The sequence below is a fragment of the Pseudochaenichthys georgianus genome, chromosome 16 (assembly GCF_902827115.2).
Source record: "Pseudochaenichthys georgianus chromosome 16, fPseGeo1.2, whole genome shotgun sequence".
In the NCBI taxonomy this organism is placed as follows: domain Eukaryota; kingdom Metazoa; phylum Chordata; class Actinopteri; order Perciformes; family Channichthyidae; genus Pseudochaenichthys; species Pseudochaenichthys georgianus.
The window spans coordinates 13291404-13317756 of NC_047518.2; the positions used below are offsets into that span (position 1 = coordinate 13291404).

Genomic DNA, 26353 nt, shown 5'->3' on the forward strand with positions numbered 1-26353 from the left:
AGTTCATCCATCTAATGATTTGTATGCAAGTTAACATTATGTTAGCTAACATTAACTTTAAAATAACATAAAATGAATGAAAATGAATTAACGTAATGTGACTAAAAATTATATACATTACATTGTCCGTGAGCATGATTTCTGCCGATGAAACATTGGATTGATTTAACTCGGCGGTTGAGTTGTCAACAGCTCCGATGATCACATATGCTACTTCACGTCAGCATCATAGTGCGTCTCTTGATATAGTTTGATTGATTTGATTAAATAGCTAAGGATCTCTTTTTAAAAAAACTTTAATTAAATTATTTGTTGTTGTTGTTGTTGTTGTTGTTTATAAGAAAAAGTTTAATTGTGAGGTGTAGTTTCGTGCCTTTTTATGAAATAGCTGTTGAAAAGGAAGGACATATGCTATAATATGCTGTAATTAATATGTGCTGGTAATTAATAATTGTACACCCATAAATACCAGTGTTATTTCCTTTACTTCACTTGTGCCCATAGGTGTCTTCTGTACACTAATGTAGGCTAAAGCAACACACATCATGTCATCTAAAGCATGTTATTAAAGAGATGAGCGATCAGATTACACCACTAGCTTGGAGCCACCCTGATTATATTCCAAGCACTTAATCAGAAAATTCATGCCGATTAAAAGTGTCCCTTCGTGACAGCATATAAACACAAACCTCTGTGGACGGAGCCAATGTTAAAAAAAAAGAAGAAGGATTTTCTGTTTACCTCCTCGTGTTATGTACTGTAGGGACGTCCATGCTGCTCTGCTGACCTTCAGCATGAAATGAAAAGTGTCTGATGCCTCTGGTGTGTTTGGAGGGGCTTTCTCTTTTTCCCGAAGATGGACAGCCATGCATTATTGATTACAAAACACTCCTGCAATGCTATTTCATCTTTCCAAGCACAGCTGACTGTGAATTGGGCTTCACTTTATTGAATTTGTATACATGTGCATCAGGGCCGTATTCACCATATACATTGGGGGGGGGGGGGGGGGGGGGAAATATTCAGATACACTCAAAATGTCCCCCCCAATAAATAGTAAAAAAAAAAAAGTTTTTATTTTTTTATTTAAATAAAATTGCTCTTCTATGACTTCTTTATTTTGGTTATTTGTATACTTGAAAATCTATATTTTCTGTTATTGTGAGCTTCACCAAAATGATATTTCTTTTCATATGTAAATTGGTTCCTTATTTTGTACCCGCGGGTGTATTTCGATGTTGCACGTCTGAGTCCACCTTCAGTTAGCTTGATGCTCAAAGCAGGTCAGTCAGTCACCCACCCGCCCACACCCCCCGTCAAATTGTCCCACCCACATTGAGGATGCTTCCTACACCCATGCCTGAGACACAGTTTTGTGACTATTGTTGTGTTTTTCCCCCACGGGCAGGGGCATGGGGTTTAACAGGTTTTAAAGTATCCAATGTGTTAGTGATTTTGTATGTATTTTCCTTTAGAATGGCAGGAAATTAGTATTCAAATTGTTATTGAATTTTTGGTCCCCCCCAATGTTGACTCCATGAATACGGCCCTGATGTGCATACCTTTTCCTAATCAAGCTGCAAGGTTTTGTTTGTGTAATGTTTCCCCCTCACCCCCACCCTCACCTCCATTCCCTATATCGCCCTGTGGGAGGCTAAACGGTAGATATGCAGAAACAACTCCCTTATCGCCACATCCCACTACACAGAGCGCTGACAGAGGATTGCAAAAGACAAAAGACAAAAGGTAGGCAGAGACAATGTGGAACAATGGGAGGTTGAAATCACAACCTAATGATTATCACACCAACTGTCACACCTAAAAGCATTTAATTGACTTTATTTTGAGCTTCTCTGTAAGGCATTTATTAATAAACGCATGCATACAAAGACATTTTGGGTGCATATCAAGCATCTGTCTGTGTACGTTCTTACCTCGTGAACATTTCATATGTTTGCATAGATTTAAAATCATTCTCTCCAATTTCTCTGTTTCACTGTCCTCATGTTGCACAACCTGCATAAACCAAAAATATCTCATTGAAATTCTTATTTGTTCTAGTGTCAATAACTGACTGTTAGATGTTGAATATTCATTGGCTGGCTTATTTATCTTTTATCTTTTTTCTGGCTTCCATTCGTAGATTCACAATTTCACAAGTTTTGAGGGTATTGTGTCTTGGATTTTCACAATAAAAGTAAGAAATATTTTGTACAGTTAAAGGTGGGGTAGGTCATTTTGGATAAAAATTTGAAAATACACAGCCGGAAAAAATCTGCCACTTCCTTACAGAGCCCCTCCTCCAACACACACGAACGTGCACACGACCAATGAGGGCATGAGATAAGGTTGTGCACAGATGGAAGGCTGACAGGCAGGTAGGCCATCCAGTTATTTTAGCCGGGCCGGCTAAAATGATTGGTCATGCTTTTTACAGTACTACGGCTTCCACAGATGAATTTTTTTTATGTATTTATTGTCAAAGCACTTAAGATATGCATTGCTATCGGGATGTTAAGAGCATTCCATGGAATATAACAAAAAGTGTATCTCGAGCCAGTTTCTCAAACGTACCTACCCCACCTTTAATTCGTATTTATTCTACTGTCAATTACTGACATTGAGATGTAAGATATTCATATCCCGGCAATTTATTTTTTCTGGCCCCTAATTTGTGGTCATACAATTTCATAGTCAACAAGCATTACAGGTTGCATTACAACAAGCATTACATGTTAGTTTGAGTATATTGTGTCTTGGGTTTTCACAATAAAACGTAAGAAATCATTTGCGTTGGCAATTCTTATTCATTCTGGTGTCAATTACTGACTTTGAGATGTTAATATGCGGCATTTTTTTCTTCTTCTGGCTCCTCATTTGTGGAGACAAAATGTCATAATCAACAATGATATCAGGTTAGTTTGAGAATATTGTGTCTTGGATTTTCACAATAAAATGAAATATTTTGCATGGGTCAAAGCTTCCTTACTAAAGCAGAGCCCTGGAAGGCGGGGGAGTGTTGCCAAGCGTGGCCTTACCTCCCCGGTCCCCCATCGAGGTTGGTCACAGGGGAGGACGCCCATGGCGACCGCGGCTGTCAGAAGCTGTTTCCGTGATGCCGAAGAATGATTGGTTTCATGGATCCGGACGGTGCTCTCCGACAGCGCAGGGGGAGACTCTGCCACACCTGGGAGAAGCAGCACTGGCAGAATGTGAAATGTTACTGAGCAAGGTCGGGGTCATTGTAAGACCTGTCACCCGTCTCCCCACAACGTCATTGAGAAATTCTACTTGACTTGTGCTACGTATGGAGAATATTGTGTCTGAATTTATCCTTTGTTTCAGTCTGACTTATAACTACAGACAACAAAGTCCTGTTTTTTAAAAAGGAAACGTAAAAGCCAAAATCAGCAAGGACACCCTCCAGGCAATGGTTGTTTCTGTTGTAGCTGTGAATACTCATTAACCTGCAACAGAAGCTTCTGATTGCAGTTTTTCACCAGATACCTCATCTGCAAAGTGCTGCAAACAGGCACCGCATTTTCAAGTCTGACTCATGTCTAGCCCTGTGGAAAAGTGCGACCAGTATCATTGATGTCAGTGCCGTTGGTGAGGCTTGTTAGAATGAATGACAAGACTAGAGATGTGACTCAACGACAGCAACTCTCACTCACTGTCGGTATGTTTTTCCACAACATGGCTCCTTCAGGAGGTGGGCTTCCTGACAATCCCACTCCCAGAGCCTGTGACAATTTGAATGATTGATCACCCTGCTCCTGACAGCGGTGAGAGGGAAGAGAGCCGAACCACAGAGAGAAAAGAAAAGGAGAGGGAGGAAAGAGGGGCGTGGACAATCCCACAAGGTCAGAGTGATGTCCAGTCTTTTGTTTCCAGTGGTGAGATCCGTGGCCTGAGTGCAGCCGCGAGGGGACGCGCGGAGTAACCGGCGGCCTGGCAGGAACAGATGTTCTTACACAATGAACATGAATGTGGTTGGCTGCTTATTCACTAGAAGTCTAGAGGCTGACTTCCCCTTTTATTGAAACAAAGAAAAATACAGGAAAGTGCAACGGCTTTCTACCTGTCTGCCTTTATCAGGCGAACATGTTTCTGAGGCAATGGGGCCCATATTCAATATGATTTATGTCCTGCTTAAGATACATGATAGGCATCTATTTATGGACATGATAATACAATACAATACATCTCTTATGGTCAGGGTGGAAATATGTCTGCGGCTCAACAAAACAGAAGACACAACAGTATATAAAAACAGCATGTCAATGTCTGCGGTTAGATCTCAGGGTATCGATGAAATTTGAGATAAATAAATTATACTTAAAGGTATATGTTTTTAGTGGCCAAAAGGACTCTATAGCACTGCCCAGAGCTCAAGAGCTCAAACTGGCTGAATAAAGGATGGGCGTTATCTGCCAGGATATACTCTTCTTGTCCTATCTGTTAACATTTGAGTCAAGGCCATTAAGGATTTACCAACTATTTTGCTTGCCATTGAGACAAATTTCAAAAATGTAATTCTTAGATCTGTGGTTTACATGTAGGTGACCAGGTAGGAAGGTTTAAAGTCAAAACACTCTTTAAATTGCACATAATCCTAAGTGTGTTTGTGTGTATTTGAATTTAACCATTCAATAATGTTGAACTGGACATAATGTACATGTGTGGATTTGTCCTTGATGATTTCTTAAAGCATTACACTAAATACTGTATAAACAAGGGAGGGAACAAAATATTGATTTATGTTTTGTGATACAGTATGAGTTCTAAACTATTGACTTTTTATTAATAGTTTAGATTCAGAAAAATAAGTAATTTCAACCAATTCCATTTTATGATTGTTAGCAAATGATAATACCACTATGCATCCTCGTACAGGTACTTATACCGGTGTATAATTTGACAATATGATTACTGAGCTATGTAGGAAGGAGGTGAGCTTAGATAGAAATTCTTACAAAGACATGCCATGGGAATTTCAAAAATAAAGGCACCTTAATGAAGATGGTGTCAATTAATGTATTCACTGTGTCAATGAATTTGGGTCGTTGACATATTTGTTAAGAACAATGTATTGTTACACTCCTAAAGATTACCTGACATTCTAGTTTTCCACAATCTAAAAAAACATTATAATATTTGACAAGTGACTTGACAAAATAGAATCAATCAATCAATACTAAATGAATATGCTCAGTGTCACTCTGGACGCCCATATACTGTACCCTCTCATTCTATCTTTATTTTAACACTCTGCCCTGCTCCCTAATTGTCTGCATTCCATATATAGAGTAGGGCTGAACGATTAATCGATTTTAAATCGCGATTTTAAATGATGCAATTATCAAATGATGCAATTATCAAATGCAAAGCCTGCAATTCTTTTTCTTTCTTTCTTGTGTGTCAGTCATTTTCACCAATCAGAAGTGCTGTGCTCCACATGTACCAGTCATTATTAACCAATCAGAAGTGGCCCATGATAGAAGTTGATAGACAGATTGATCCAATCACCTGCCAAGTATTTTTGAAATACTTTTCCAAATGGCTTCCAATGGAGCTTTCCTAGATGGTTTGGTGAAACAAACCATCTGAGTCAGGGTAGTAATGCTCCATCACATGTTTGACATATATTACAGCTTGACTTTAAAGCAACCCAACGGAAGTTTCATGTAAGTTTAGTTATTTCACTCGTAGCTCGGGCTGCGGGGGTGCTAGAGACGAGAGCACGTTGATACGACCTTCCTAGCCGGAGATATGGCTGCATTTTACAATAAACTTCCGTTGGGTCGCTTAAAAACAAATATCACAATTAGATGATTTCCCCAAATCGTGCAGCCCTAATATAGAGTGCCTATTTGTGTCAATTGAAAGAATATATTCTCTTGGCTACTGTGTCCATATTACATTATAAACATCCAAGGCAAAAAATGATTTGAATTTAGTCAAGGATCTTATCTCAAACATTACCGAAGTCATCCTGTGTTTCTTTCTGTGTGTGAGCTGCCTGTGTGTCTTTCACTTGGAATGTAAGATCAGTTTCCAGTGAAGGTAGGCCATTCAACACATACCAATTTGCCGGGAGTAATTAACTCATTCAGATTCAGAGAAAATCGGAGTAAATGGTTCAGGAAGTAGAGATGAGTAGCACAATCCTAAACATGGACACCACACCAGCACAGCTCAGCTTGTTGCCATCACCAGGAATATTGGCCCATAAATGACCTGAGCTATTCATAACTCATTGCCTCCCTCTGCTGGTGTTAATGGAGAGTAAAATCATTTTTAAACGTTCTTCATACCCTCTTGAAAAATCAATATATTGCATAAAATGTATTATATAATATACTGTCTATGTATCTCCGTTGTGGGTGCAAGACTAACATATAAAATGTATGCATGATGTGTTTATGTCTGACTTAAATTATGGTTTGCAGAAGTTTATAGTCACTTTATGATACAGTATTTCATGATATTTTTTTATTATCCTGGTAGGCCTATCTGTTATATCGCATGAATATCTCTAAAGGTACTTTGTGAGTCACTGGCAATCAATACTGAGTTTCATATAGTTTTTTTAATTTTCTATAGTATCCAGAGGATGTTCCAACACATTATCTTGATGAATTTCAGTAGGACTATAGTATGTTTGTAATAATATATAATCTGGTTTATTGAATGTGGGTTTTTTTGTTTTTGTTTGTGTGTGTGTGGTCTGGGACAGTGGTAAAAGAAGGTGTAAAATAATTAATAAAAAACAATATCCAAACAAACTATGCTATATCATCACTTTTTTTGTTTTCTAATAGTTTGCTAGATTGTTACTTTTGGAATTATCGGTTTGCTGTTTTGTGTTGCATGTCCACTTTCAAACGTTTACCTTTGTCAGTTTATTTAGTAGGCCTATTGTACCCCTACCAGGCTAGATTTACCAACTGGGTTTCAAAGTCAAATATGCTATCGGTTATAATTTCCTGGTCAAACATAAAATGATTTATGAATGTGCACATGATGTTTAATGTATAGTAGATAGAGCAGGTGAATATGCAGCAATCATCCCTTGTTATTTTAGTTATTAATGTGCTTGAGTTGTGCAGGTTGCTCAACTATTCCCTTTTTAATACCTCAAAACTAAAGACAAAACAATGTATTTGTGACAACATACAGGCCACATAATATTACACTGAAATGTAAAACAATTATAAATAATGTAGGCTATATGTTCCTATATTAATTTACAATAACTGACAAACACAAGTTACAAGTAATACAGCTAAACTGGCTTTGACGGTGTAGGCTTATTTTTTAAATATTAACCGTTTTCCTAATAGTTTTTATCATAATTATGAAGTAACCCACTCCCTTATCAGTAAAACTGAAAAATTGTGTTTGAACCTGAAGATGCATACATTGTACCTAACGGTAGATGTCTCCCTACTCCGTGCAGCTGTGTGTCTTCATGGGTACGATGCTGTTTACAGATGACCGAGTCGCCATTTTGAAAGGCAAACCGTTCACAGCACACCCGCCCTGAGTACTGGAACTATGCCGCGGGGCCGGCCTCGCAAACTGAGAGTTAAAAGCAACGACGAAACAGGTAATAAGTACCAAAATGCAACGAATAAAAAATACAGATAATGGCCTATCCAAATAACCGGCTATTATTTAGATAGGCATCTCTGTATCTTATATAATAACACTTCAATGCAGTGTATATAGTCCCCGGATATAGTATTGCGGGTGGGCTTTGCTTTGTACGGCGAAGGAGTGATTGAGGCGGAATGATATTAATAAGGTTTCGGTGGCTCTTCTTATTGGCTTCCAGTCTAAATTTGGGTCCGCGAGGGGAAGAACCGCGGTCTATTTCGTAGTGATAGTAAACGTACAATGTTGTCACTTATTTGTTTAATAGTAATTCGTCGTTAGCATGTTGTTGCTAACTAGCTCGCTCTGCTACTGCTAGCGTCAATGCTAACACGCCAACCTTTTGCCATTGTTATTTTGATACTGTGAAGCGTAGCGAGGCTCTCCTGCTACTGATGGATCCGTGCTGCATGACCAAAACAAGTCGTAATTTTCACGTGAAGACATGAAGTGTCGAAATGTGGTGTCGGAACGCATTCATGTGCTGGCATTTTGGTATTATCTTTAGAAAACAACCATAATATAGCCGAGGTACTGTTTTTGTGACATGTTAGCTGGATAACTTAAATGGTACGCTATTCAAAATCTCCCACAGATATATTTGAGCAACTACAATTCGGCAACTAAAACAAAACATTTGCTTTAAAATAGCGGTTACGTTTGTATTTCATAGTGGGTTAATATCAGTCAGTCACATACTGTAGGAATGCCTACGAGTGTGACAGCCAAGATGGATGTGTGGAATCAAACTGTTGAATATCAACAGGCTAACATGTTCACTCACACGAACAATATTTAATATAAACTTTATTTACGTATCACTGCAAAAGCACGAGCTACGAGAGTGAAACCAAATTATTGAATACATATATTATCTTCATGTATCTTCTAGTGAGACAACTACAGTGAAACAAACTTTATTGCATTATTATACATTTTAAGACTAATAAATTATTATATAAAGTACTATTTAAGAGTAAGTTAGGGGCTTTGTTGGTCCTAAGTTAGCTTACATTTGAGGGTTATCACTATTTTAATAGTGATAACATTTAAAATACTAATTAGGCCTATAGGAAAAATTACAGCAGGCCAAATTATAAACTAGTAGGCCTACGTTCATTGTTCTGTAATATGTTATTAATCCTTTATGTACACCCAATGATTGTAATAAACAACACAATATAAGTAAAAGTGATTAAATGAAAACACATTTTCATGCATTCTTTGGTACTATTTCTTCATAGTTAAACTAGGCTATTCCACTTCTGAAATAGCCTGCCTATCCCCCACAATGACAAACCATTCTACTATACCAGAACAAACATATTTTGTATATGTACATGATATGCAATACATGTACAAATAAGTATTGCATATCTAATTGAGTATGCCAAAAATACAGTAGCATTTTGCAGAAGTCCGCATGCTGTTCTCGCTAATCTCACCCAAAATCCTTTTCACAGTTGATATAATGAGCAAGAGGGTCATAGTTCAACAAGTGCAATGACTGAGTAGTATGTCCCAATTGTATGCATACTGCATCTAATAGTACATTCAGTACTTTGTAAGGGCAGCTGTAGTACATAGTGGAAATCAAATTAAAATGTTTGCGATTTTCAAAACAGTGTAACATTTGTATAGACTAGTATTATTCTTCTTTGGTATGTTCTAATGCCGAACTTTCTTAGTTTTAAAGGGAGTTTATTCACACAGTTATAGCTACCCTACTGTCTACCCATCATATGGGCAACATCTTCCATGAATATTTTTAAGCTTCAATAAAGTCAAAGGCCTATAATGTGCATGCCCCCCCAAGTTTGATGAATGCTTGTTGAAGAAAGTTAAAGTTATATTGTCCGACACACAGAGACTTCCATATTAAAATGTGCGGTTACTTTTTGACAACTCCGGGCACCTTTATATAAAAATACAGTCAGGATGAAAGTCTTTGGTTTTAGATTTTTTTTTTAGATAAAACTACAAAAATAGTAGAAAATGCACCATATATTTATTCTATTTTTGCACAGTAAAGCCTCTTTAACCAAATGAAGATACTTTATTGTTCTCTCTTGTACTCGATATGATGCAGATCCCAGTGGCGCTAAGGCGGATCATTTTGGGGAAGATGGAGAGCTCAAGAACAAGAAGTGTACAATTTGCGCCCAGATCTTTACCACGGAGAGCCAACTTCAGAAGCATCTCCGCGAACATGAAATCAACGATAAGGTACGTTCCGGCACCTGGTTAAGAGACAGTGAACACAGCTATTCAAAACAACATCAGTAGAGTATGTTCTATTTCGTCCCTACTGATCGCCAGAGGCGGTGCTTTAGCACTGGATATGTCCATCGCGCGCATGCGCAGCTCGAGTACCAATAACAACAAAGTCACCTGTGACCAGTGTTGGGCAAGTTACTTCCAAAATGTAATATATTACATATTACTTATTACTCTCTTTTGAAAGTAATAAGTTACATTACAAAATTACTGTCTCTGAAATGTAATGAGTTATACTACTTTAGTTACTTTTCTAGTTACTTTCACCAAAATAACCGCAAAAGAATGGCTAGGTATTTTAAATGCTAAAATGTAATTTAGTGCAGCTCATTATACATCCAGTGAAAGGCGATGTGGTATAGCATAACAACTGTGTAGGCCCTTAAGGCTACTAACCACTTGTATTACACGGGTTAGTTGAATACTTCCAGGCGGCCTCGTGCCCCAGAGCCTTACCGGAGCCCCCCAAGAGGCTCCAGGGTCCGGGGGGCTGGGCCCTGAAATCCCGGGGGTGGTCGGCGGCTGCTTTCCCAGCAGCAGCTCAGTTTCTGGGCAGTCTGTACTTCCGTCCCTTGGGTGGTTTTCACCTTAACCCAGGGGTACGGACCACAGCTCCGGCCCCTAGCCTTCGGCTGGGTCTAATTGACAGTCGTCAGCGATCCGGCAGGGGCCCTACCTCTGGGCCAAGAGTTGTACGTCCTTTTGTCCAAGGACGCAATCAACCCAGTAAGACCCTCTGCTTAGCCAGGGGGTTCTACTCGGCATACTTTCTCGTGAGCAAGAAAGTCGGCGGATTTTGCCCGATCTTGGACCTCAGAAGAATCAACAGATTCCTGAAGGTGCTGCCATTCTATATGCTGACTACTGCATACGCACAGGTGGAGTGGTTCTCAACCGAGGGATGCCAACTTCCACGTGGGCCTGGAAAGAGGGTGCCTTATATTCAGTTCCTCCGGCCCTTGGGCAGACTGGCAGCTGCCTCGGCCGCTGGGCCCTTAGGCCCGCTGTCGTTGCGCCCCATGCAGATGTGGCTGAACAGCCTTCACTTGGACGCCAAGTGGCACAGGCACAGTAAAGTCAGGGTATCGCAGCATTGCTCCACTCTCCGTCACGCTGGAGGGGCAGGGCCTATCTCCTGGTAGGCGTGCCCATGGGCGCCATCCCATCCCGCCAGGAGACCATCACCATAGGTGCATGTCTCTCAGGGTGGGGTGCAGTGCGGCAGGGCAGGACCGTTCAGGGTCAGCGGTCTGCCCAGCAGAGTGCGTGCCAGGTCAACGTGCTAGAGCTTCGGGCCGTGCAGCTTGCACTCACGCACTTTCTACCCCAACTGGGGGGCAAGAATGTGCGTGTTCCTTGGGGACAGCATGTACATTGTCACTCCTCTCTGAATTTATGTGGCTGCGATTCTGCCCGACATGTTCGGGTCGACGGCGCCACGGCGGGGTGCCACAGGTCGGTGTCCCTCTTTATGAGAGGGGCTTTACGGCAGCGTCCCCCTTGCACCCCGAGGGCTCCGGCTTGGGACCTGCCCCTGCCGGATGCCCTATCATCTCCTCCCTTCGAGCCCCTGGCCCAGGTGGGGCTTAGGTGGCTGCTCACGAAGGCAGCATTTCTGCTTGCCATAGCCTCAGGGAAGCGAGTCGGGGAGTTGCATGTCCTCTCCATAAACAATACATGCCCGAGGTGAGACTCTCGTGCGTTGCCCTTTGGGCAAATGTGGCATTCCCGCCCGGGGTCCTTCCACAAACCCACTTCAATCAGCCTGCCCAGCTGGCACGCTTTGACATTCAGGAGTACGGCACATCGAAGTTGCTGTGCCCTGGGGGTGCCCAAAGGGCGTATATCAAGGCTACTGCCTGTATACGGCAGGAGGAGCAACTCTTGAGTTTGCCCTGGCGGCACTAAAGGAGGTTAGGCCCTCTAACCAGTGGCTGCCCTACTGGGTTGTCGATACCATCTCACAGGCTTACGGGGCCAGTGGCCGCCCCCCCCCCTGCCATCAGGCTGAGATGCCACTCTACAAGGAGCATCTCAACATATTGGGCTGCCCTGAGAGGGGTGCCCCTGGAGACCATCTGCGCCGCGGCGTCGTGGGCGTCTTCTGGCACATTCTCCAGTTGTCATCAGGTCAATGTCGCCACTCCCCATTCTTTGGGCGTGGTCCTTTTGCCGAGCTCCGCTGCTTCCAGTGGTGAGGGCTTGGATTCTTCATGACATTGTTGGTATAAGTCATCCAGTGCTAAAGCACTGCCTCTGGCGGTCAGTAGGGACAAAATAGAACGATAGTTACGGCTGTAACTACGGTTCTATGAGTCCCGGATGACTGCCAGAGTTCCCTGTCACTTAGAATTCTTGTGTGCTCGCGAGAAGTTTCGGGAACAGATCCTCTGACAATACCGGCTGATATAGCCGGTGTCACGTGGGTCACAGGTGACTTTGTTGTTATTGGTACTCGAGCTGCGCATGCGCGCGATGGACATATCCAGTGCTAAAGCACCGCCTCTGGCGGTCAGTAGGGACTCATAGAACCGTAGTTACAGCCGTAACTATCGTTTTCTCTCTATCATAAGCTTATATTTGTATTCTTACATTATTACACACACATATCTGGCAAGTATAACGAGTTCATTAGAACCATACTTTTGTATTATTGCTGTCAAAAAGCAGTTTCATATTATTGCAGTTTGGTACAGATGATTTGTGTAACAATGACCCAGCTACAGGTTGGAATTGGGCCAAGCAAGTGCCTTACCGTCCTAGATTTTCAGCTCAGATGATTTTTCACAATGTGGAAGCTGCTGGTAGAGGACATTGTTTATTTGAAAAGTTCAGCACAGGTCTACCAATCACATTATTTGGTGGCAGCTGCTTCCAGAGCGTCTGCAATGTGCTATTACCAGCAGCATTGTTAGACATCCTCCTGGATTTCTAAATACAAAACACATCTGGCGTTATTTACTTATCCATATGCGACTTTGCATTAGAGCCCTAGACATGCTCAATTAACAGGGTTTTTGTTCATTCCGAAGATGTAAATGAGCACAGCTTCGGTTGAGCTGATTAAATAAACTGCACAGGAAATAGGGCTTGATGCTGGGCTGTTTAACTGAGCAAAAAAGCACTAAACATCGTCTGCTCCTGAACTTTGAACAATGGAAACTATTGTCACGACTCCATTCCCAATGAATGATAAATCAGTGTGTATGAATGGCTGCTTCTGTCATAGGACCATGTTTCTGGAAAAATACCTGAGATAGCTTACAGCAAGAAATGAATAATGTTTAAATCCCTTCTAAATTGTGCCATGAATACGATGTGAAAAGATAACTACAACTCAAGAAAGTGTGAGACGAGAGATGTAGAGTGTATTCACAGAAAAACTAAATGGGTTATGACAAACAGCGACTTTCTTGAAAAAGTTGAGTACCGTACTTTGCCTCTGTATATATATTCGATTGGACTTGCTGTGAGCCACTTTGGAGAAATATACATTTTCGTATGACAAGAATACGTACAAAATAATTGTGTTTTAATTCATGTTGAGTAATGCAGATTTCTGAAGTTATTAGGCCTAATTGATGAGTTTTGATATTGGTCTTGTCACCCCTGAGTGCGCCCGCCTCTTTCCGCTTACCAGCTGCAAAAGCTTTTGCAACACACGTCTTTGCCCTATTCCCCCTTTTAAGATCCATTTACACTCCCTTTCTGTCTCTCTGCCTCTCCCTCTCTTACCCACTCTCACACACACATTACACACTGAAGTAATGGCGTGTCCACTCTGTTCTATTAGCAGGAATGTAAGAGTAAGGAAAACTTTGGTCATTTGATCCCCTCTCAAAAGTCTCTTGGAGCATTAGCAGGCGATAACGGGACCCTCCGTTACCTGATTTACAGCTGCACCTGTGGTAGTGGTTCAATCTACATTCACTTAAATACGCACTCTCTCCAGGCTGAAGAGCAGCCGCCTGGAGGTCTGCCGCTCTGAGTCAGACTCACTGGTGTCTGTATTGCTCTCGGCCTTCATTGCAGTACTCTGAAATTAAGACAGTCGGCTACTCTAATATAATTTAATATTGGGGCCATTTCTTCCTCTCATCGGATATTCTTTTTAAAAAAAGATACCGCATATGGGCCGCCAGCTGTAACCACTGAGCATTCTGCTGCCAGTTGTGTGTCTTTTCGTAGTTGTTTTGATCCTCTTTGCATCTCTTTTAAGCTGCTTTTCATCTCCTTGTAGTTGTTTTATGTCTCTTTGCAGGTTTCAAAGTTGAATTGGTCTCTTTATAGTTGTCTTATGTTCCTTTGTGAGTCATTTAGAGTCTCTTTCAGGATTAAACATGCCTATTTGTATACATTTTTTGAAGGTGAAGGTAAGTAGTACCCCACACAGTTAGAGCCCTTTGGCATGTTCAGTAATTCATCCTTGTGCTCAAGTCAACGAAGGTTGCACTTTAATTTACAAGGATTCCCGTCTCCACCAAAGAAACAGAATTGCCAACAAAAAGCATGATGCAGAGGGACACATTTGAAATCCTTTACATTCCCTTCCTTTCATTGAACTTTTCCTCTCTCTCTTGCAGCCTCATCGATGTGACCAGTGTCCGCAGACATTCAACGTGGAGTTCAACCTCACACTGCACAGGTCCACGCACACGACCTCTGACTTCACATGCCCCGTTTGCACTAAAAGATTCTCCCGCATCGCCAGCCTCAAGTCTCATATCATGCTGCACGAGAAGGAGGAGGTTAGTGAACTGACCCTTCCAACATAACACCATCTTTGATTTTATTTGAATTCACAACCAGTTACAAAGAAAGAATATCTTTTTTGTTTTTTCAGAATTTGATCTGTGTGGAGTGCGGAGATGAGTTCATTCTTCAGAGCCAGCTGACCTTGCACCTGGAGGAGCACCGCAAAGAGCTGTCGGGCGTCAAGGTCTACACCTGCAAGAGCTGCGACAAAGAATTCAAAACGTCCGCACACCTCAAAGAGCACATGAAGAGCCACGTCAAGATGAGGTCAGACAGGGCTGCAAGATGCCCATTTAGATCATTAAAGTGTGTCAGGTGGAAAAATGGACTCAAAGGGAAACATGAGTCTAACAGCTATCAAAAGTAACTGTCGGCCTCTTGTTGTAGGCAATTGACCACTCTAATATTGATATTGGGGTGTGTAGCTGCCATACCCACAAACATATCATATTATTTTCCAATTGATATGCCAAATGAATAACAAAGAGGCAGTGTATGTGAGTCACCGAGAAACAGCAGTTAGACCTGCAAGAGACAATCATTCTGCCAATAGAAAATATAAAAACAGCTATTTTGTAGGGGAGAAGATATTATGACAATTATTCATTCCACATGAATTGTTTTTCTGGTAATTTTGGCTGTGAAATATACTCACACGCTGGAATGAACTTCAATCAAAAAGGATAAATTGATTTGCCATTCAACAGAGTTGGAGTTTTTCTATTTTCATTGATTTTGATAAGTGGAGGGCCACAGTCTTCAGTGCCGTGTGCAAACTCTCTATAGAGTATTAATAGTTGAAGGTTGACATTAGAACTAAGGTACAGAAAGATCCGAGAAACAACAGCAGCAATAACACACCGTTTGGGAGGATGTCTCTGGTGCATACAATGTAACCATTGTACCGCAATCCTGCAATACAGTACCTTTATTATGTGCAATGTAAAAGTTAAAATACATTGTGTGAGGAAGAATACTGAAAATATTATAAAAGCACTGTGTCGAGGGAGAAATAACTATGTTTTTCTTGCTCTTTCATAACTTATGTTTTTATTTTAATGTTATTAATATTGATAATAATATTAGTAATAAAACAAGGATGAATAGCCAAAACAATTATAAAACCAAAAGACAGTAGATGATAACCAACAAACTCAACTATAAAAGAGACTATTCAAAAAACAACAGGAATAGAGTATTAGTAATAAGACAAATTATGACATGAATTACAAACAAATTGTGAAACTATCATCAGAATCAGGTTTATTGCCAAGTAGATTTACACATACAAGGAACATGCTAGAGTGTATGGTGGTACTTACACAAACATTGTTTAAGGAAACAAGTTGTAAGAGCAGAAATATAACTATTATAAAAAGAAAATATAAAAAGAAAAAAGTAATATTTCTTCTACTTAATATTAAAAGAATAAAGATAACTATTTGCCCGGAATATAAATATACAAAAAGCTATAAAAAAGTACAATGGAAATGTGAAAAATATATATAACATTTTCAATGTGCAGATATTCAGAGTGATACGCAGGGCTCACAATATTTAAATGAACAAAATCTTCTCACATGATGTGCAATTCATAGTGTCTATGTGGTGTGTATGTGATCATCTGTACTTACATACCCTTGACTTCTGTTGTGTGTTTCCTCTTTCCACAGGCCGCTCAGCTGTAGTTCCAGAAACTACAAGAAGAACATCGACCGCAGCGCCTTCCAGAACAGCTGCCATCACTGCGGAAAAGCGTTCAAAAAACCCAGTCAGCTGGTTAGGCACGTACGAATACACACAGGTGAGTGAGGAGCTCAGAGAGGGGGTGACACATGTTGGTAATGTAGGGGCACAAACCGAAGAGTTGGGGGTTCTGCTTCTCAAAAATGTAATTGATGTAATAATGAAGTGTTATATAACTAGAGTCTGACATTTGTCTTTCTGAAATGGACTTACTCTGATGACATGTTCCTCGATTAGCTGTCTACATAACAAAGCACCTCTTACTTCACCCTCCCTTTCTTTCCTTTTCTTTGTTTAATACCTTTAATATTGATCAGTGCACATGAAAAGAGCAGATACCCGTTTAACGTTAAGCATCATAATTAAAATATAGAAAGAAAAGAACAATAGAATTAAGTACTGTGCATCTGAATCGATCCAAAGAGCAACAAGCTATACTTTCTGCATTTCAAAGGCGTAATCAATCATACTCATCAAAGTAAAGCAAAATGGGAAAAAAGGTCTAATCAGGAAGATAAGAATTGAAATGTTCTCTCGCTTTAGAAAGGAAATTAAGCAGTGATCCACCGAGTGAATACATAACTATGGTTGTACTCTACTGGAAATCAAAATGAGGCAATATAGGGACATTTATAGTTATAGTCAGAATAAGTTTGTCATAGTATGAAAGCAGACATCATTATATAACAATCATGCTAGCCATGCTATTGGCTAGCACTACATCTCAAAGTGGTTGACCAATCACAACAGAGCCGGCCAGCTAACCAATCAGAGCAGACTGGGCTCTGGTTTCAGACAGAGGGTGAAAAAAGGTGCTGCAGTATGAGAAAAATGAAAAAGAGCTTTTTGAACATTAAAGCATGTAAACATGTCACAATAGACGTACACTAACACAAATAGGAAGATGGAAATGAGTATAATAGGACCACTTTAAACAGTCCGTTCAAATGGCCCAGAGGCTGTGGGAATTTTGTGAAGAGCAGCATCTCACCAGTTATCCTCCTGGTTCAAACTCAGTTCACACTCCCAGGCAAATCCTTCATTTCTGAGGGACAGTACGCCCCCCACTCAGCTCTACCCAGAGTATGGGTACAACAATTCTGTATTAATAAAACTAATTTACACACGGCATCTATTGCACGTCTGTCCGTCCTGGGAGAGGGATCCCTCCTCTGTGGCTCTCCCTGAGGTTTCTCCCATGTTCCCTTTAAACTGTGGGTTTTCTCCGGAAGTGTTTCCTTGTACGATGTGAGGGTCTTAGGACAGAGGGTGTCGTATTGTCATACTGATATTCTGTACACACTGTGAAGACCACTGAGACAAATGTAACATTTGTGATATTGGGCTATATAAATAAACATTGATTGATATTCCAGTGTGGGTAGCCTTCTGGGTTCAGGTTATATAGCCCGAAACTTCCACCCACATGTTGTTTACACATCATCCACTTGTTAATTTGTTTGGTAGCCTGGCTGGCTGCATGACTAATGACGGATGGAGTTTATTCCTCTGTGCTGCGAATCTCAAACAGCCCTCAAGCTGATGAGGTTAAGAGGTGCTTTGGGACACACATGCACACACACACACACACACACACACACACACACACACACACACACACACACACACACACACACACACACACACACACACACACACACACACACACACACACACACACACACACACACACACACACACACACACACACACACACACACACACACACACACACACACACACACACACACACACACACACACACACACACACACACACACACACACACACACACACACACACACACACACAATGCCTCATTCTCTCACTCTCTCTGACGCACTCACCCATCAGTGAATAAGACTCGTCTTTATTTAGGCTAAATCCATGAATACAACATTTAGATTGATTTGATAAGTAAAAGTATTAAAGATGTCATGTGGGTGTCGTAAGGGTCTGGCGATATGGAGTATTTGAAATATCTCAATTTGTTAGATCAATTGTAGGGATGACTATTAGAACTTTAATAACATATATAAACACACATAATGATAATTAAAACATCACATGACTTCATTGTAATAATATAACTGTATCTAAAATGTATTAAGATATCTAGTATCATACAACAATGTCGATAACATAGAGATATATTGCCCTAGGTTTCATGTGTAATCATTTTACTATTTATATTACATTGCTAAAAATACAACCACTATGAAACTGCAATAGAACAAAATGATTTAATTCTGATATGTGTAAAATATAATATTTAAAATAAGTTATTGTCTATTTATCCAGTTTAAATAATGAAGAAAAGGTTTTAGTTTTTTTAATCAAAAAGAGTCACAATTACTTACTGGTCTAATGCTGTAACCTGCTTTAAAACCTGCTTTAATGAATATGAGTAGAGTTAGATAATGATGGGTTTTAGTAGCCATCCATAGTCTTTACTATTTACCTTTTTTCCAAGTCATTCATATTGATTCCGGAAAATACCTTAGTAAAATGATCACAGGTGTTTCCGTCTCTTTGCCCTGACTTGACCCTTTCCTTTCAGGTGAGAGACCCTATAAGTGCTCACATTGCGGGAAGGCTTTCAACCAGAAGGTGGTGCTGCAGACTCACATGGTGCGGCACACCGGAGAGAAACCTCACCTCTGCATGTTCTGCCCAGCCTCCTTCTCCCAGAAAGGAAACCTGCACTCCCACGTCCAGAGAGTTCACTCCGAGGTAAGAGCACAGAGAAACACTCACACCTCAGACACTGTATAGTGAGATATCTCTGTGTAATGAGACACCCTATGTAATGAGCATGGAATAAAATAAACTACAAAACAGTGCTTTTATTTTATTAGTGTAAAAGAGCTTCTTCATATTTGTATTTGATGCCTCTACTGTGACATGTCTCCATGCTTTAATGTTCAAAAAGCTCTTTGTTTCCTCAAACTGCCTGTGCTGCAGCACCTCTTTCCACCCTCTGTCTGAAACCAGAGCCCAGTCTGCTCTGATTGGTTAGCTGGTTCTGTTGTGATTGGTCAACTGCTCAGAGATGTCCCGCCCCAAAGAGACTTTGGATTTGGTTTTATAAGCCGTGAGAACAATAATGTACAAAAAAGACACAGGAAATTGGTGCAACCGTACAAACAATATTCACACATTCTTATCATTTCCGCAGTGCGCGCTTAAAAAGCAAACAAACTGACTGAATAAAAATACTCTCGCACCTCACTGTTATGAGCAGTCATGCTTATGATAACTTATTGGATGGCTGGTTTGCCCCATCCACCTGGAAACAATGTGTGTTGATAGATATTCATGTTCTCTTTTGGGTTCGCTTCCTCTTATTTTACAAATTAAATTACAACTAATTAAAACATGGAATTTTATTTGTATTCTCCTCAACTTCTCACATCATTGTGTATTCCATACTAAAAGCCCATGATGGGGCCGGTTGATTAAATTACTTCTGGAAAGCCAAACAGCAGAGCCATTTGAATAATGCATCTAATTTTGACAAGTGTCCTTCAGTTAGTCCTCATGGTTTGACTGACTTTATGAATACATTATGGTCACGCATTATTCACAACAGATTTCATGAGCAGATGTGTACCCGGTAGCCAGGGGAGTAAAATCAACTTGTTTCCAATTTAATGAAGGCTTGTAGGTGTCTGTACTGTAGGCGTGTTGAGACAGCAATACTGTCTGCTCAAGAATTACACAAATGAGCTCCAGAATAAAAATCAAAAAACACCTCAAATGATTTCATGTGCTTTCAGTTATTTGAAATTCAACGATGACTCCTGTATATCTAAAAGTATTGTAACAGTTTTGGATTATTGCCTAAAATATGGCTTTAGGCAAACATACATTTTATATACTTACACATTTTTTAAAGCAAGTCCTTCACAGGTGAACAGCACTTTCATGCTTTTTGTATTTTATTTTGCAGAACACAACTTGAATCACTTAAGCTTGTGTTCACCAAAGAACGTTTTTAATTTAACATCACCCATTCAAAAAGCCCATTAACTATACTATACATTCTGCCTTTGACTTTCTTTGAAAGGAAATATATTTCACCACTTTTTTAATGCCCACAAATATCAATATCCGGCAACCACCAAATATGTTTCAAACCCACTCGCACAATCAAGGACATCAGAACCTTATATACAAAAATCTTCTACCTATTTATGATTTCCATCATTTCCCCCTCTCATATTTTTTGTTTAAAAAGGTTTCTAACTAAGTTAAATGACCAGGAAGTATCTAAGAAGTGCAAAGGACATATGCTTCAGTGCTCTTATCTTTCCTAGCATATGATACACTGGACAATCCTTTAAAGCAGGGGTTCCCAACCTTTATTGTGCCAAGGACCGGCAGATACATTAAAAAAAATCGCGGACCGGTTGTCAATTTTAACTGATTTGAATATTTACTCACCAGCAGGTAGCAACAGAGGCTAATTGTATGTAACAGCCTGAACACATACTAGAACAATATGCATCCAAAACATATTAACAACGTTTAAAAAAGAACCGGTGTCGTTTTTTGGTTTTTCGGAAAAACGGAAAACCAAAAAACCGACGTTATTACATTTTTAAACCAAAACGGATAAATCAACGTTTTGGTTTTGTTTGTATGATTTACGGATAATCCAGTGATGGGAAAACGAGGAGAAGGCGCATTATGAAGGGGGTGTGTGTGTGTGTGTGTGTGTGTGTGTGTGTGTGTGTGTGTGTGTGTGTGTGTGTGTGTGTGTGTGTGTGTGTGTGTGTGTGTGTGTGTGTGTGTGTGTGCTGTGTGTGTGTGTGTGTGTGTGTGTGTGTGTGTGTGTGTGTGTGTGTGTGTGTGTGTGTGTGTGTGTGTGTGTGTGTGTGTGTGTGTGTGTGTGTGTGTGTGTGTGTGTGTGTGTGTGTGTGTGTGTGTGTGTCGGGCAGTTGTGTGTGTGGGTGTGTGCGTGTGGTTAACACGTAGCAGCCTGCAGTCACTCTGTTGTGATTTAGGTAAACACAGCGAAGGCGGTGCGTAAAAAGGCACAGCTCTCGGCGCTCTGGTGCTGCACTTCTCGAAGCGGAGTTACACGTCCCGCTGCCTCCTGATGCTGCCTGCAGCCATTTCATGAAGTGAAGGAGGTTTTCCTTCTATACAACAGCTGCAGGCAGCAGATACCGTGAGAGTCCCGGACATGAATTCATAGATCAAGGCAGACTGGTTTACTCTCCTGTTTTGCCAATAACACAAATAAACAAAGGCAAGGCAAGTTTATTTATATAGCACTTTTCAACACAAGGCAATTCAAAGTGCTTTACAAAAAAATTAAAGACATTAAGAAAATGGCATTTAAAATCAGTCATTAAAAAGAAAAGCTAATAAAATAAACATATAGCTCTACACCTGGCCGACATGTCCTTAAAATGAAGTCCGAGTTTGAAATATATCTCTAATGTATGCACTGCCATTTCCCCACATAAACATAACAGTCTGCAATTAAACGGTTGTCTCCTGTGCGCTCCACTTCCAACTTAGCGCACCGGTAACTTTCTCGTGCGCACAAGAGGCTGAGACCAGGCTGAGCCGCCGAATCCCTCGGAACATCATAAAAGCCATTTTCAACGGTTATCTGGTGAAAGATTAACTAGGCTACTGGATGAAATAATATGATTGGTATAGGTGCGAACATTAAACACGTTTTGAAAAAAATATTATGATAAAATATTTTTATATATTTATAATTCTGCAAATATTACGATAAACTCACAGCTATTTCGCGGCCCGGCAGTAACACCTCCGCGTCCCGGTACCGGTCCGCGGACCGGGGGTTGGGAACCCCTGCTTTAAAGGAATGAATGCCATCGCTAAACTCTATGGCTGCGGTCAAATTGTCCAAAACAATTCTGGCCCTATGTCTTTCCCTCACCACTTTTCATTTAGCTCTTATCATTCATCCACTTAGGTTCTTCTGGGTCACTTCGCTCCGTTAGGAACCTGCCTAAGCAGAAAAAGCAAAAATAAACGACAGGACATTGTCTGAGCATAATTGGATTCTCTTCACACTGTAGTGGTATTTTCCCAATGACATGTTCAAAAGGAAAACTGGTTAGAAAAAGACATGTGATTGATTTGTTTTACTAGTGGACCGTAGCCATCATTTCTGTCTTGAACTTTTTGTTACAATTACCCCTTCAGTAAAAACACACATCTTTGCCCCACAATAAATGACCTTCTGTTCATCCCACACGCTTTCCCATACACACTCATTCTTTACCCTGTTGCCACATACATGTACCATCCTGATGGTGATTACTGGAGTTTCTTGATATGCCCAGGCAGACACCCTCACAAACTTGAAAGGCATCCTTTCCTATTTCAGCCACCTTTCCCTTACTTCCTCTTCTGCCCACTGACATCTTCCACTTCACCGGTGGTTAGCCTCTCACGGAAAAGCAATCACCACAAATCGTGATTTCTTTTAGGCTCCGCACTCAACAGTCTCACTTGCTCGTTTGGATTTCTCTCTGCTCCTACAGTTCTAATCAGTTTTTCAAGTAGCGTCACTTAAAACGTTGTTTTCCACCCACTTGCTGGCTTTTCAATCTTTTATGTCAGTGGTTCAATTGTCAAGTTAATTCCCCCTCTATAAGTTCAGCATGTTACTCATCTCTGTGTAATTTCTAGGATTCTGTGAACATCATTTTAAAATGTACTCCAAATAACTAGAAAAATGAGCCAAACTTGATCAGATTATCCCTGCACCTGATCTTCATATTTGCATCCCCCAAAGACAACAAACTCCACACTTTCTAAATTAAAAGTCAACACAACCTTCTTCCCATTTCGGATTCTGAATCAAATGAAGGTTTATTGCCAAGTCAGCTGTCCACATAATCATTTAATACATCAAAGAGAAAGCAAAATATTGCTAATGTCAAGAAACAGAGTAACATTCAGTGGCTGGAGCACTGTACACTACTGGAACGTAATACTTAGATTGGAGTTGGAGAATAATTGTTGGAGCCAATTAGCGCTCTGGGTTTAAAAGTAGGAACCAATGTTTAATCACTCGGGTTCCACCGGATGGCCAAAACGTTTTTGAAATGTCATTTTGTTTGGTGACGGAAGCTGATTCAACAAAAAAAGTGGAAAATAAATGGACTAAAGGTTCAACTAGAAAAAATGCTATCTGACTTTTATTCACCAGACGAGCTAAAGTGTACGTCCATTACGTCAGGGACGTGCACAGGTAGGGGCTAATGTTGCCCAGGCAACAGCCTGTTTGCCATTTTTGTCTGACCTGCCCCTCTGGAGAGAGCGAGATCTTTTTTTGCTTTCTATTGTGGCCGGATCAACATGATAAGCCCACAATTAGTATTGTAGCATCTCGCTGCGATAAAATACAACTTGTCAGCGCTGTCATCTGCCCCCAGTCACGTGACTGTTTACAATCTGACAGCTGGAAGCAAAGGAAAGCCCTCAGAGTCCGGCCTCATATGGCTATGGTGATCACACCATGTGACCTCTTGATACCGTCGGTTATTTACAAAAAAGCACCTAAATATAGCCTACTTGTTGTTTTTGTGCTTCTGTCTTTCTGTGTCTTTTACTCTGTAAACTCCTTCACCGCTCGCTCTCTTTTCTTGATCGCCCTCTCACAGAGAACAGTTCACTGTCCCGCTTCATTGTAGGATTTCTGCCATGTCTCTACTTTAGTTTGACCATCTCTGTTATTAAGTTATGGAATACTAAATAAATAAGTAATTAGATACCTTACCGTTTCTGCGCTCCTAAAGAATGATAAGAATAAGAATAATGCGTATTGAACTGGTTTAATTAATTAGTGAGTTTATTTAAGGTAATTAGTTAGATGCCCTATTTTATCAGTATGTCTGGACTGCACAGAAGTTACAATGGTTAAACTACATTAGAACAAAATTGTCCCCATTTTGTCTTTAATAGTTACTAACATTAGATATTTTAATGAGATATGGACCGCAAAACAAAAAATGTGCCTGAATAACTAATTTAACAGTTTGACATAAAAGTCAGTTGAGTGTCACAGTGTTGTGTTTTTATTTTATGAACCTTTTACATTAAAAACAGGTTAGAATTTTCAAAAGGTCTTGTGGTTTTTTTCGGGGGGGGAGTCCCTTTTTCCAGTTTAGAGCAATAGCCCCTCCAAATGTCTGTGCACGTCCCTGCATTACGTCATCAAAGCAGCACCTCAGTGGCTTAAAGCGTTGGCTTAGCCTCTACAATAATTAGTTTTGAACCCCTGATTATCAAAATGTTATTGTACTTGAGATTGAAAAAAAAAAATACAACTCTACATGGCATTTATAAGGGCAGGCCTGCTTTGCATTATCCACTGTGTGCTGTAATAAATCAGGAGCTATGAGGTAGTGACATTCACAAGAGAACACTTTCTTACTCCTACATATGTTATTACAGATCATAGTAAAATACCCCTAATGGGTGCAAGTACTCTAGATGTATACCTATGAAGGGCACACACTGTAAGCAGTTCCAAAATAAACAGTCATGCTTATGACTTATTGAAGTCAGACATACCAGTCGTATTGGATTATTGTTAAACAGAATAGAAGGGAAAAGGCAATATACCCTCAAAACCTTTATTTCTTTAAAAATGTATTCAAATGTATAAACAATAAATAAGCAGCTTGTATCATTACAAAACAAACAAAAGTAAAGAACACCAAATGTAGTATCTTTCCATCTTCATTCTGAAATTATAATTTAAACTCATCACCGTATGAAATGGTGCTCCGTAATCTTTATATATTATTTCCGAGGTTTGGCAAGCAAATAAATTATTCTAGAGTTCGAGCAGCTGAAATCAGCATCCCGGTCAAATTACATTAACAGATGAACACCTCTTACTCAATTCCCCCGGTACTGTGACAGGCGGGGATAATATCAGCATACATTTAATTGTGAAATGGAATACTTTCAGTGACTAGGTTGAGTCACTTTAGGGGAGCTTGAGCAGCAAAATAGCCTACTCAGCAGCCAGGGGTAATGTATTTGATGTGTTTTATATTCTCTTACAGACTAAAGGTGTACCGCTGTTCCCATGCATGGACTGCAGCTGTGTGTTCAAGAAGCTGGGCAGTCTGAATGCCCACATCAGCAAGATGCACATCTCTGTGATTGAGGTTCCCTCAGGCACTCCAGTAAGACACTGAATGAGCCCGGCTTTACTTTAGTATATTCAAGTTAATGTTAATTATTTTGACCCTGGTGAATAAGGTTAATACATTTAATACAGGTACACTTTAGACAGGTCCAGTTGAAAACTGAATCGAAAACCAGAATCAGGGTAGGTGTAACCATACAAGGAATGTTCTTGATGTATAATGGTTATGTAATAATCAATAAAAGAACATTGCAAGACTCTTTATATACACATAGCCGCATTTTGATTTATTTAATTGTCCTTGCTGCAAGATTAATGAAAGTATCAATGATTCAGACTGGTGTAGACACTACATTACATGTCATTTGTTAGACGCTTTTATCCAAAGCGACTTACATACATTCAGTACCGTGGACAATCCCTACAGGAGCAATTTGGGGTGAAGTGTCTTGCCCAGGGACACAACGACATGCTGACTGCAGTGGGACTCGAACTTGCTATCCCCTGTTTCGAAGTCCAGCACTCTATCCACTAATTACCTCATTCTTCAATAACGTCCTCTGATTTGTTCATTCATACTGCAGAGAGACCCTTCTAAATACTAGTCAGCTCTCCAATTTCGACCTGTCCTGATCTTGTGAAAAGCTCTTTGTCTTTTTGCCCAAACCTTACTCTGTTCCTCTCCTCCTCCCCCCTCAGGAGACAGAGAGCACAGGTCAAGGTCCTGGGGGGTCAGAGGCCGGCGAGGGGGTGTGACAG

At 40.4% G+C, this 26353-nt stretch overlaps 1 protein-coding gene across 1 annotated transcript; it reads left to right on the top strand.

Moving 5' to 3' along the window:
- Window positions 1-7532: 7532 nt before the first annotated feature.
- LOC117460631 (zinc finger protein 236-like) lies at window positions 7533-26350 on the top strand. Its single transcript, XM_071206045.1, has 8 exons — window positions 7533-7612; window positions 9749-9885; window positions 14520-14684; window positions 14780-14958; window positions 16365-16495; window positions 18998-19170; window positions 25509-25631; window positions 26294-26350. The coding sequence occupies exons 1-8, from the start codon at window positions 7561-7563 to the stop codon at window positions 26348-26350; spliced, it is 1017 nt and encodes a 338-aa protein (XP_071062146.1). The 5' UTR covers window positions 7533-7560.
- Window positions 26351-26353: the final 3 nt, after the last annotated feature.

What these genes read in the sequence shown, in the direction of transcription:
- LOC117460631 (XM_071206045.1), top strand. Translation starts at nt 7,561, where the DNA reads ATGCCGCGGGGCCGGCCTCGCAAACTGAGAGTTAAAAGCAACGACGAA. An exon ending in TAAAAGCAACGACGAAACAG is followed by an intron (nt 7,613 to 9,748) that starts GTAATAAGTACC and finishes GATATGATGCAG; the next exon opens with ATCCCAGTGGCGCTAAGGCG. An exon ending in AACATGAAATCAACGATAAG is followed by an intron (nt 9,886 to 14,519) that starts GTACGTTCCGGC and finishes TCTCTCTTGCAG; the next exon opens with CCTCATCGATGTGACCAGTG.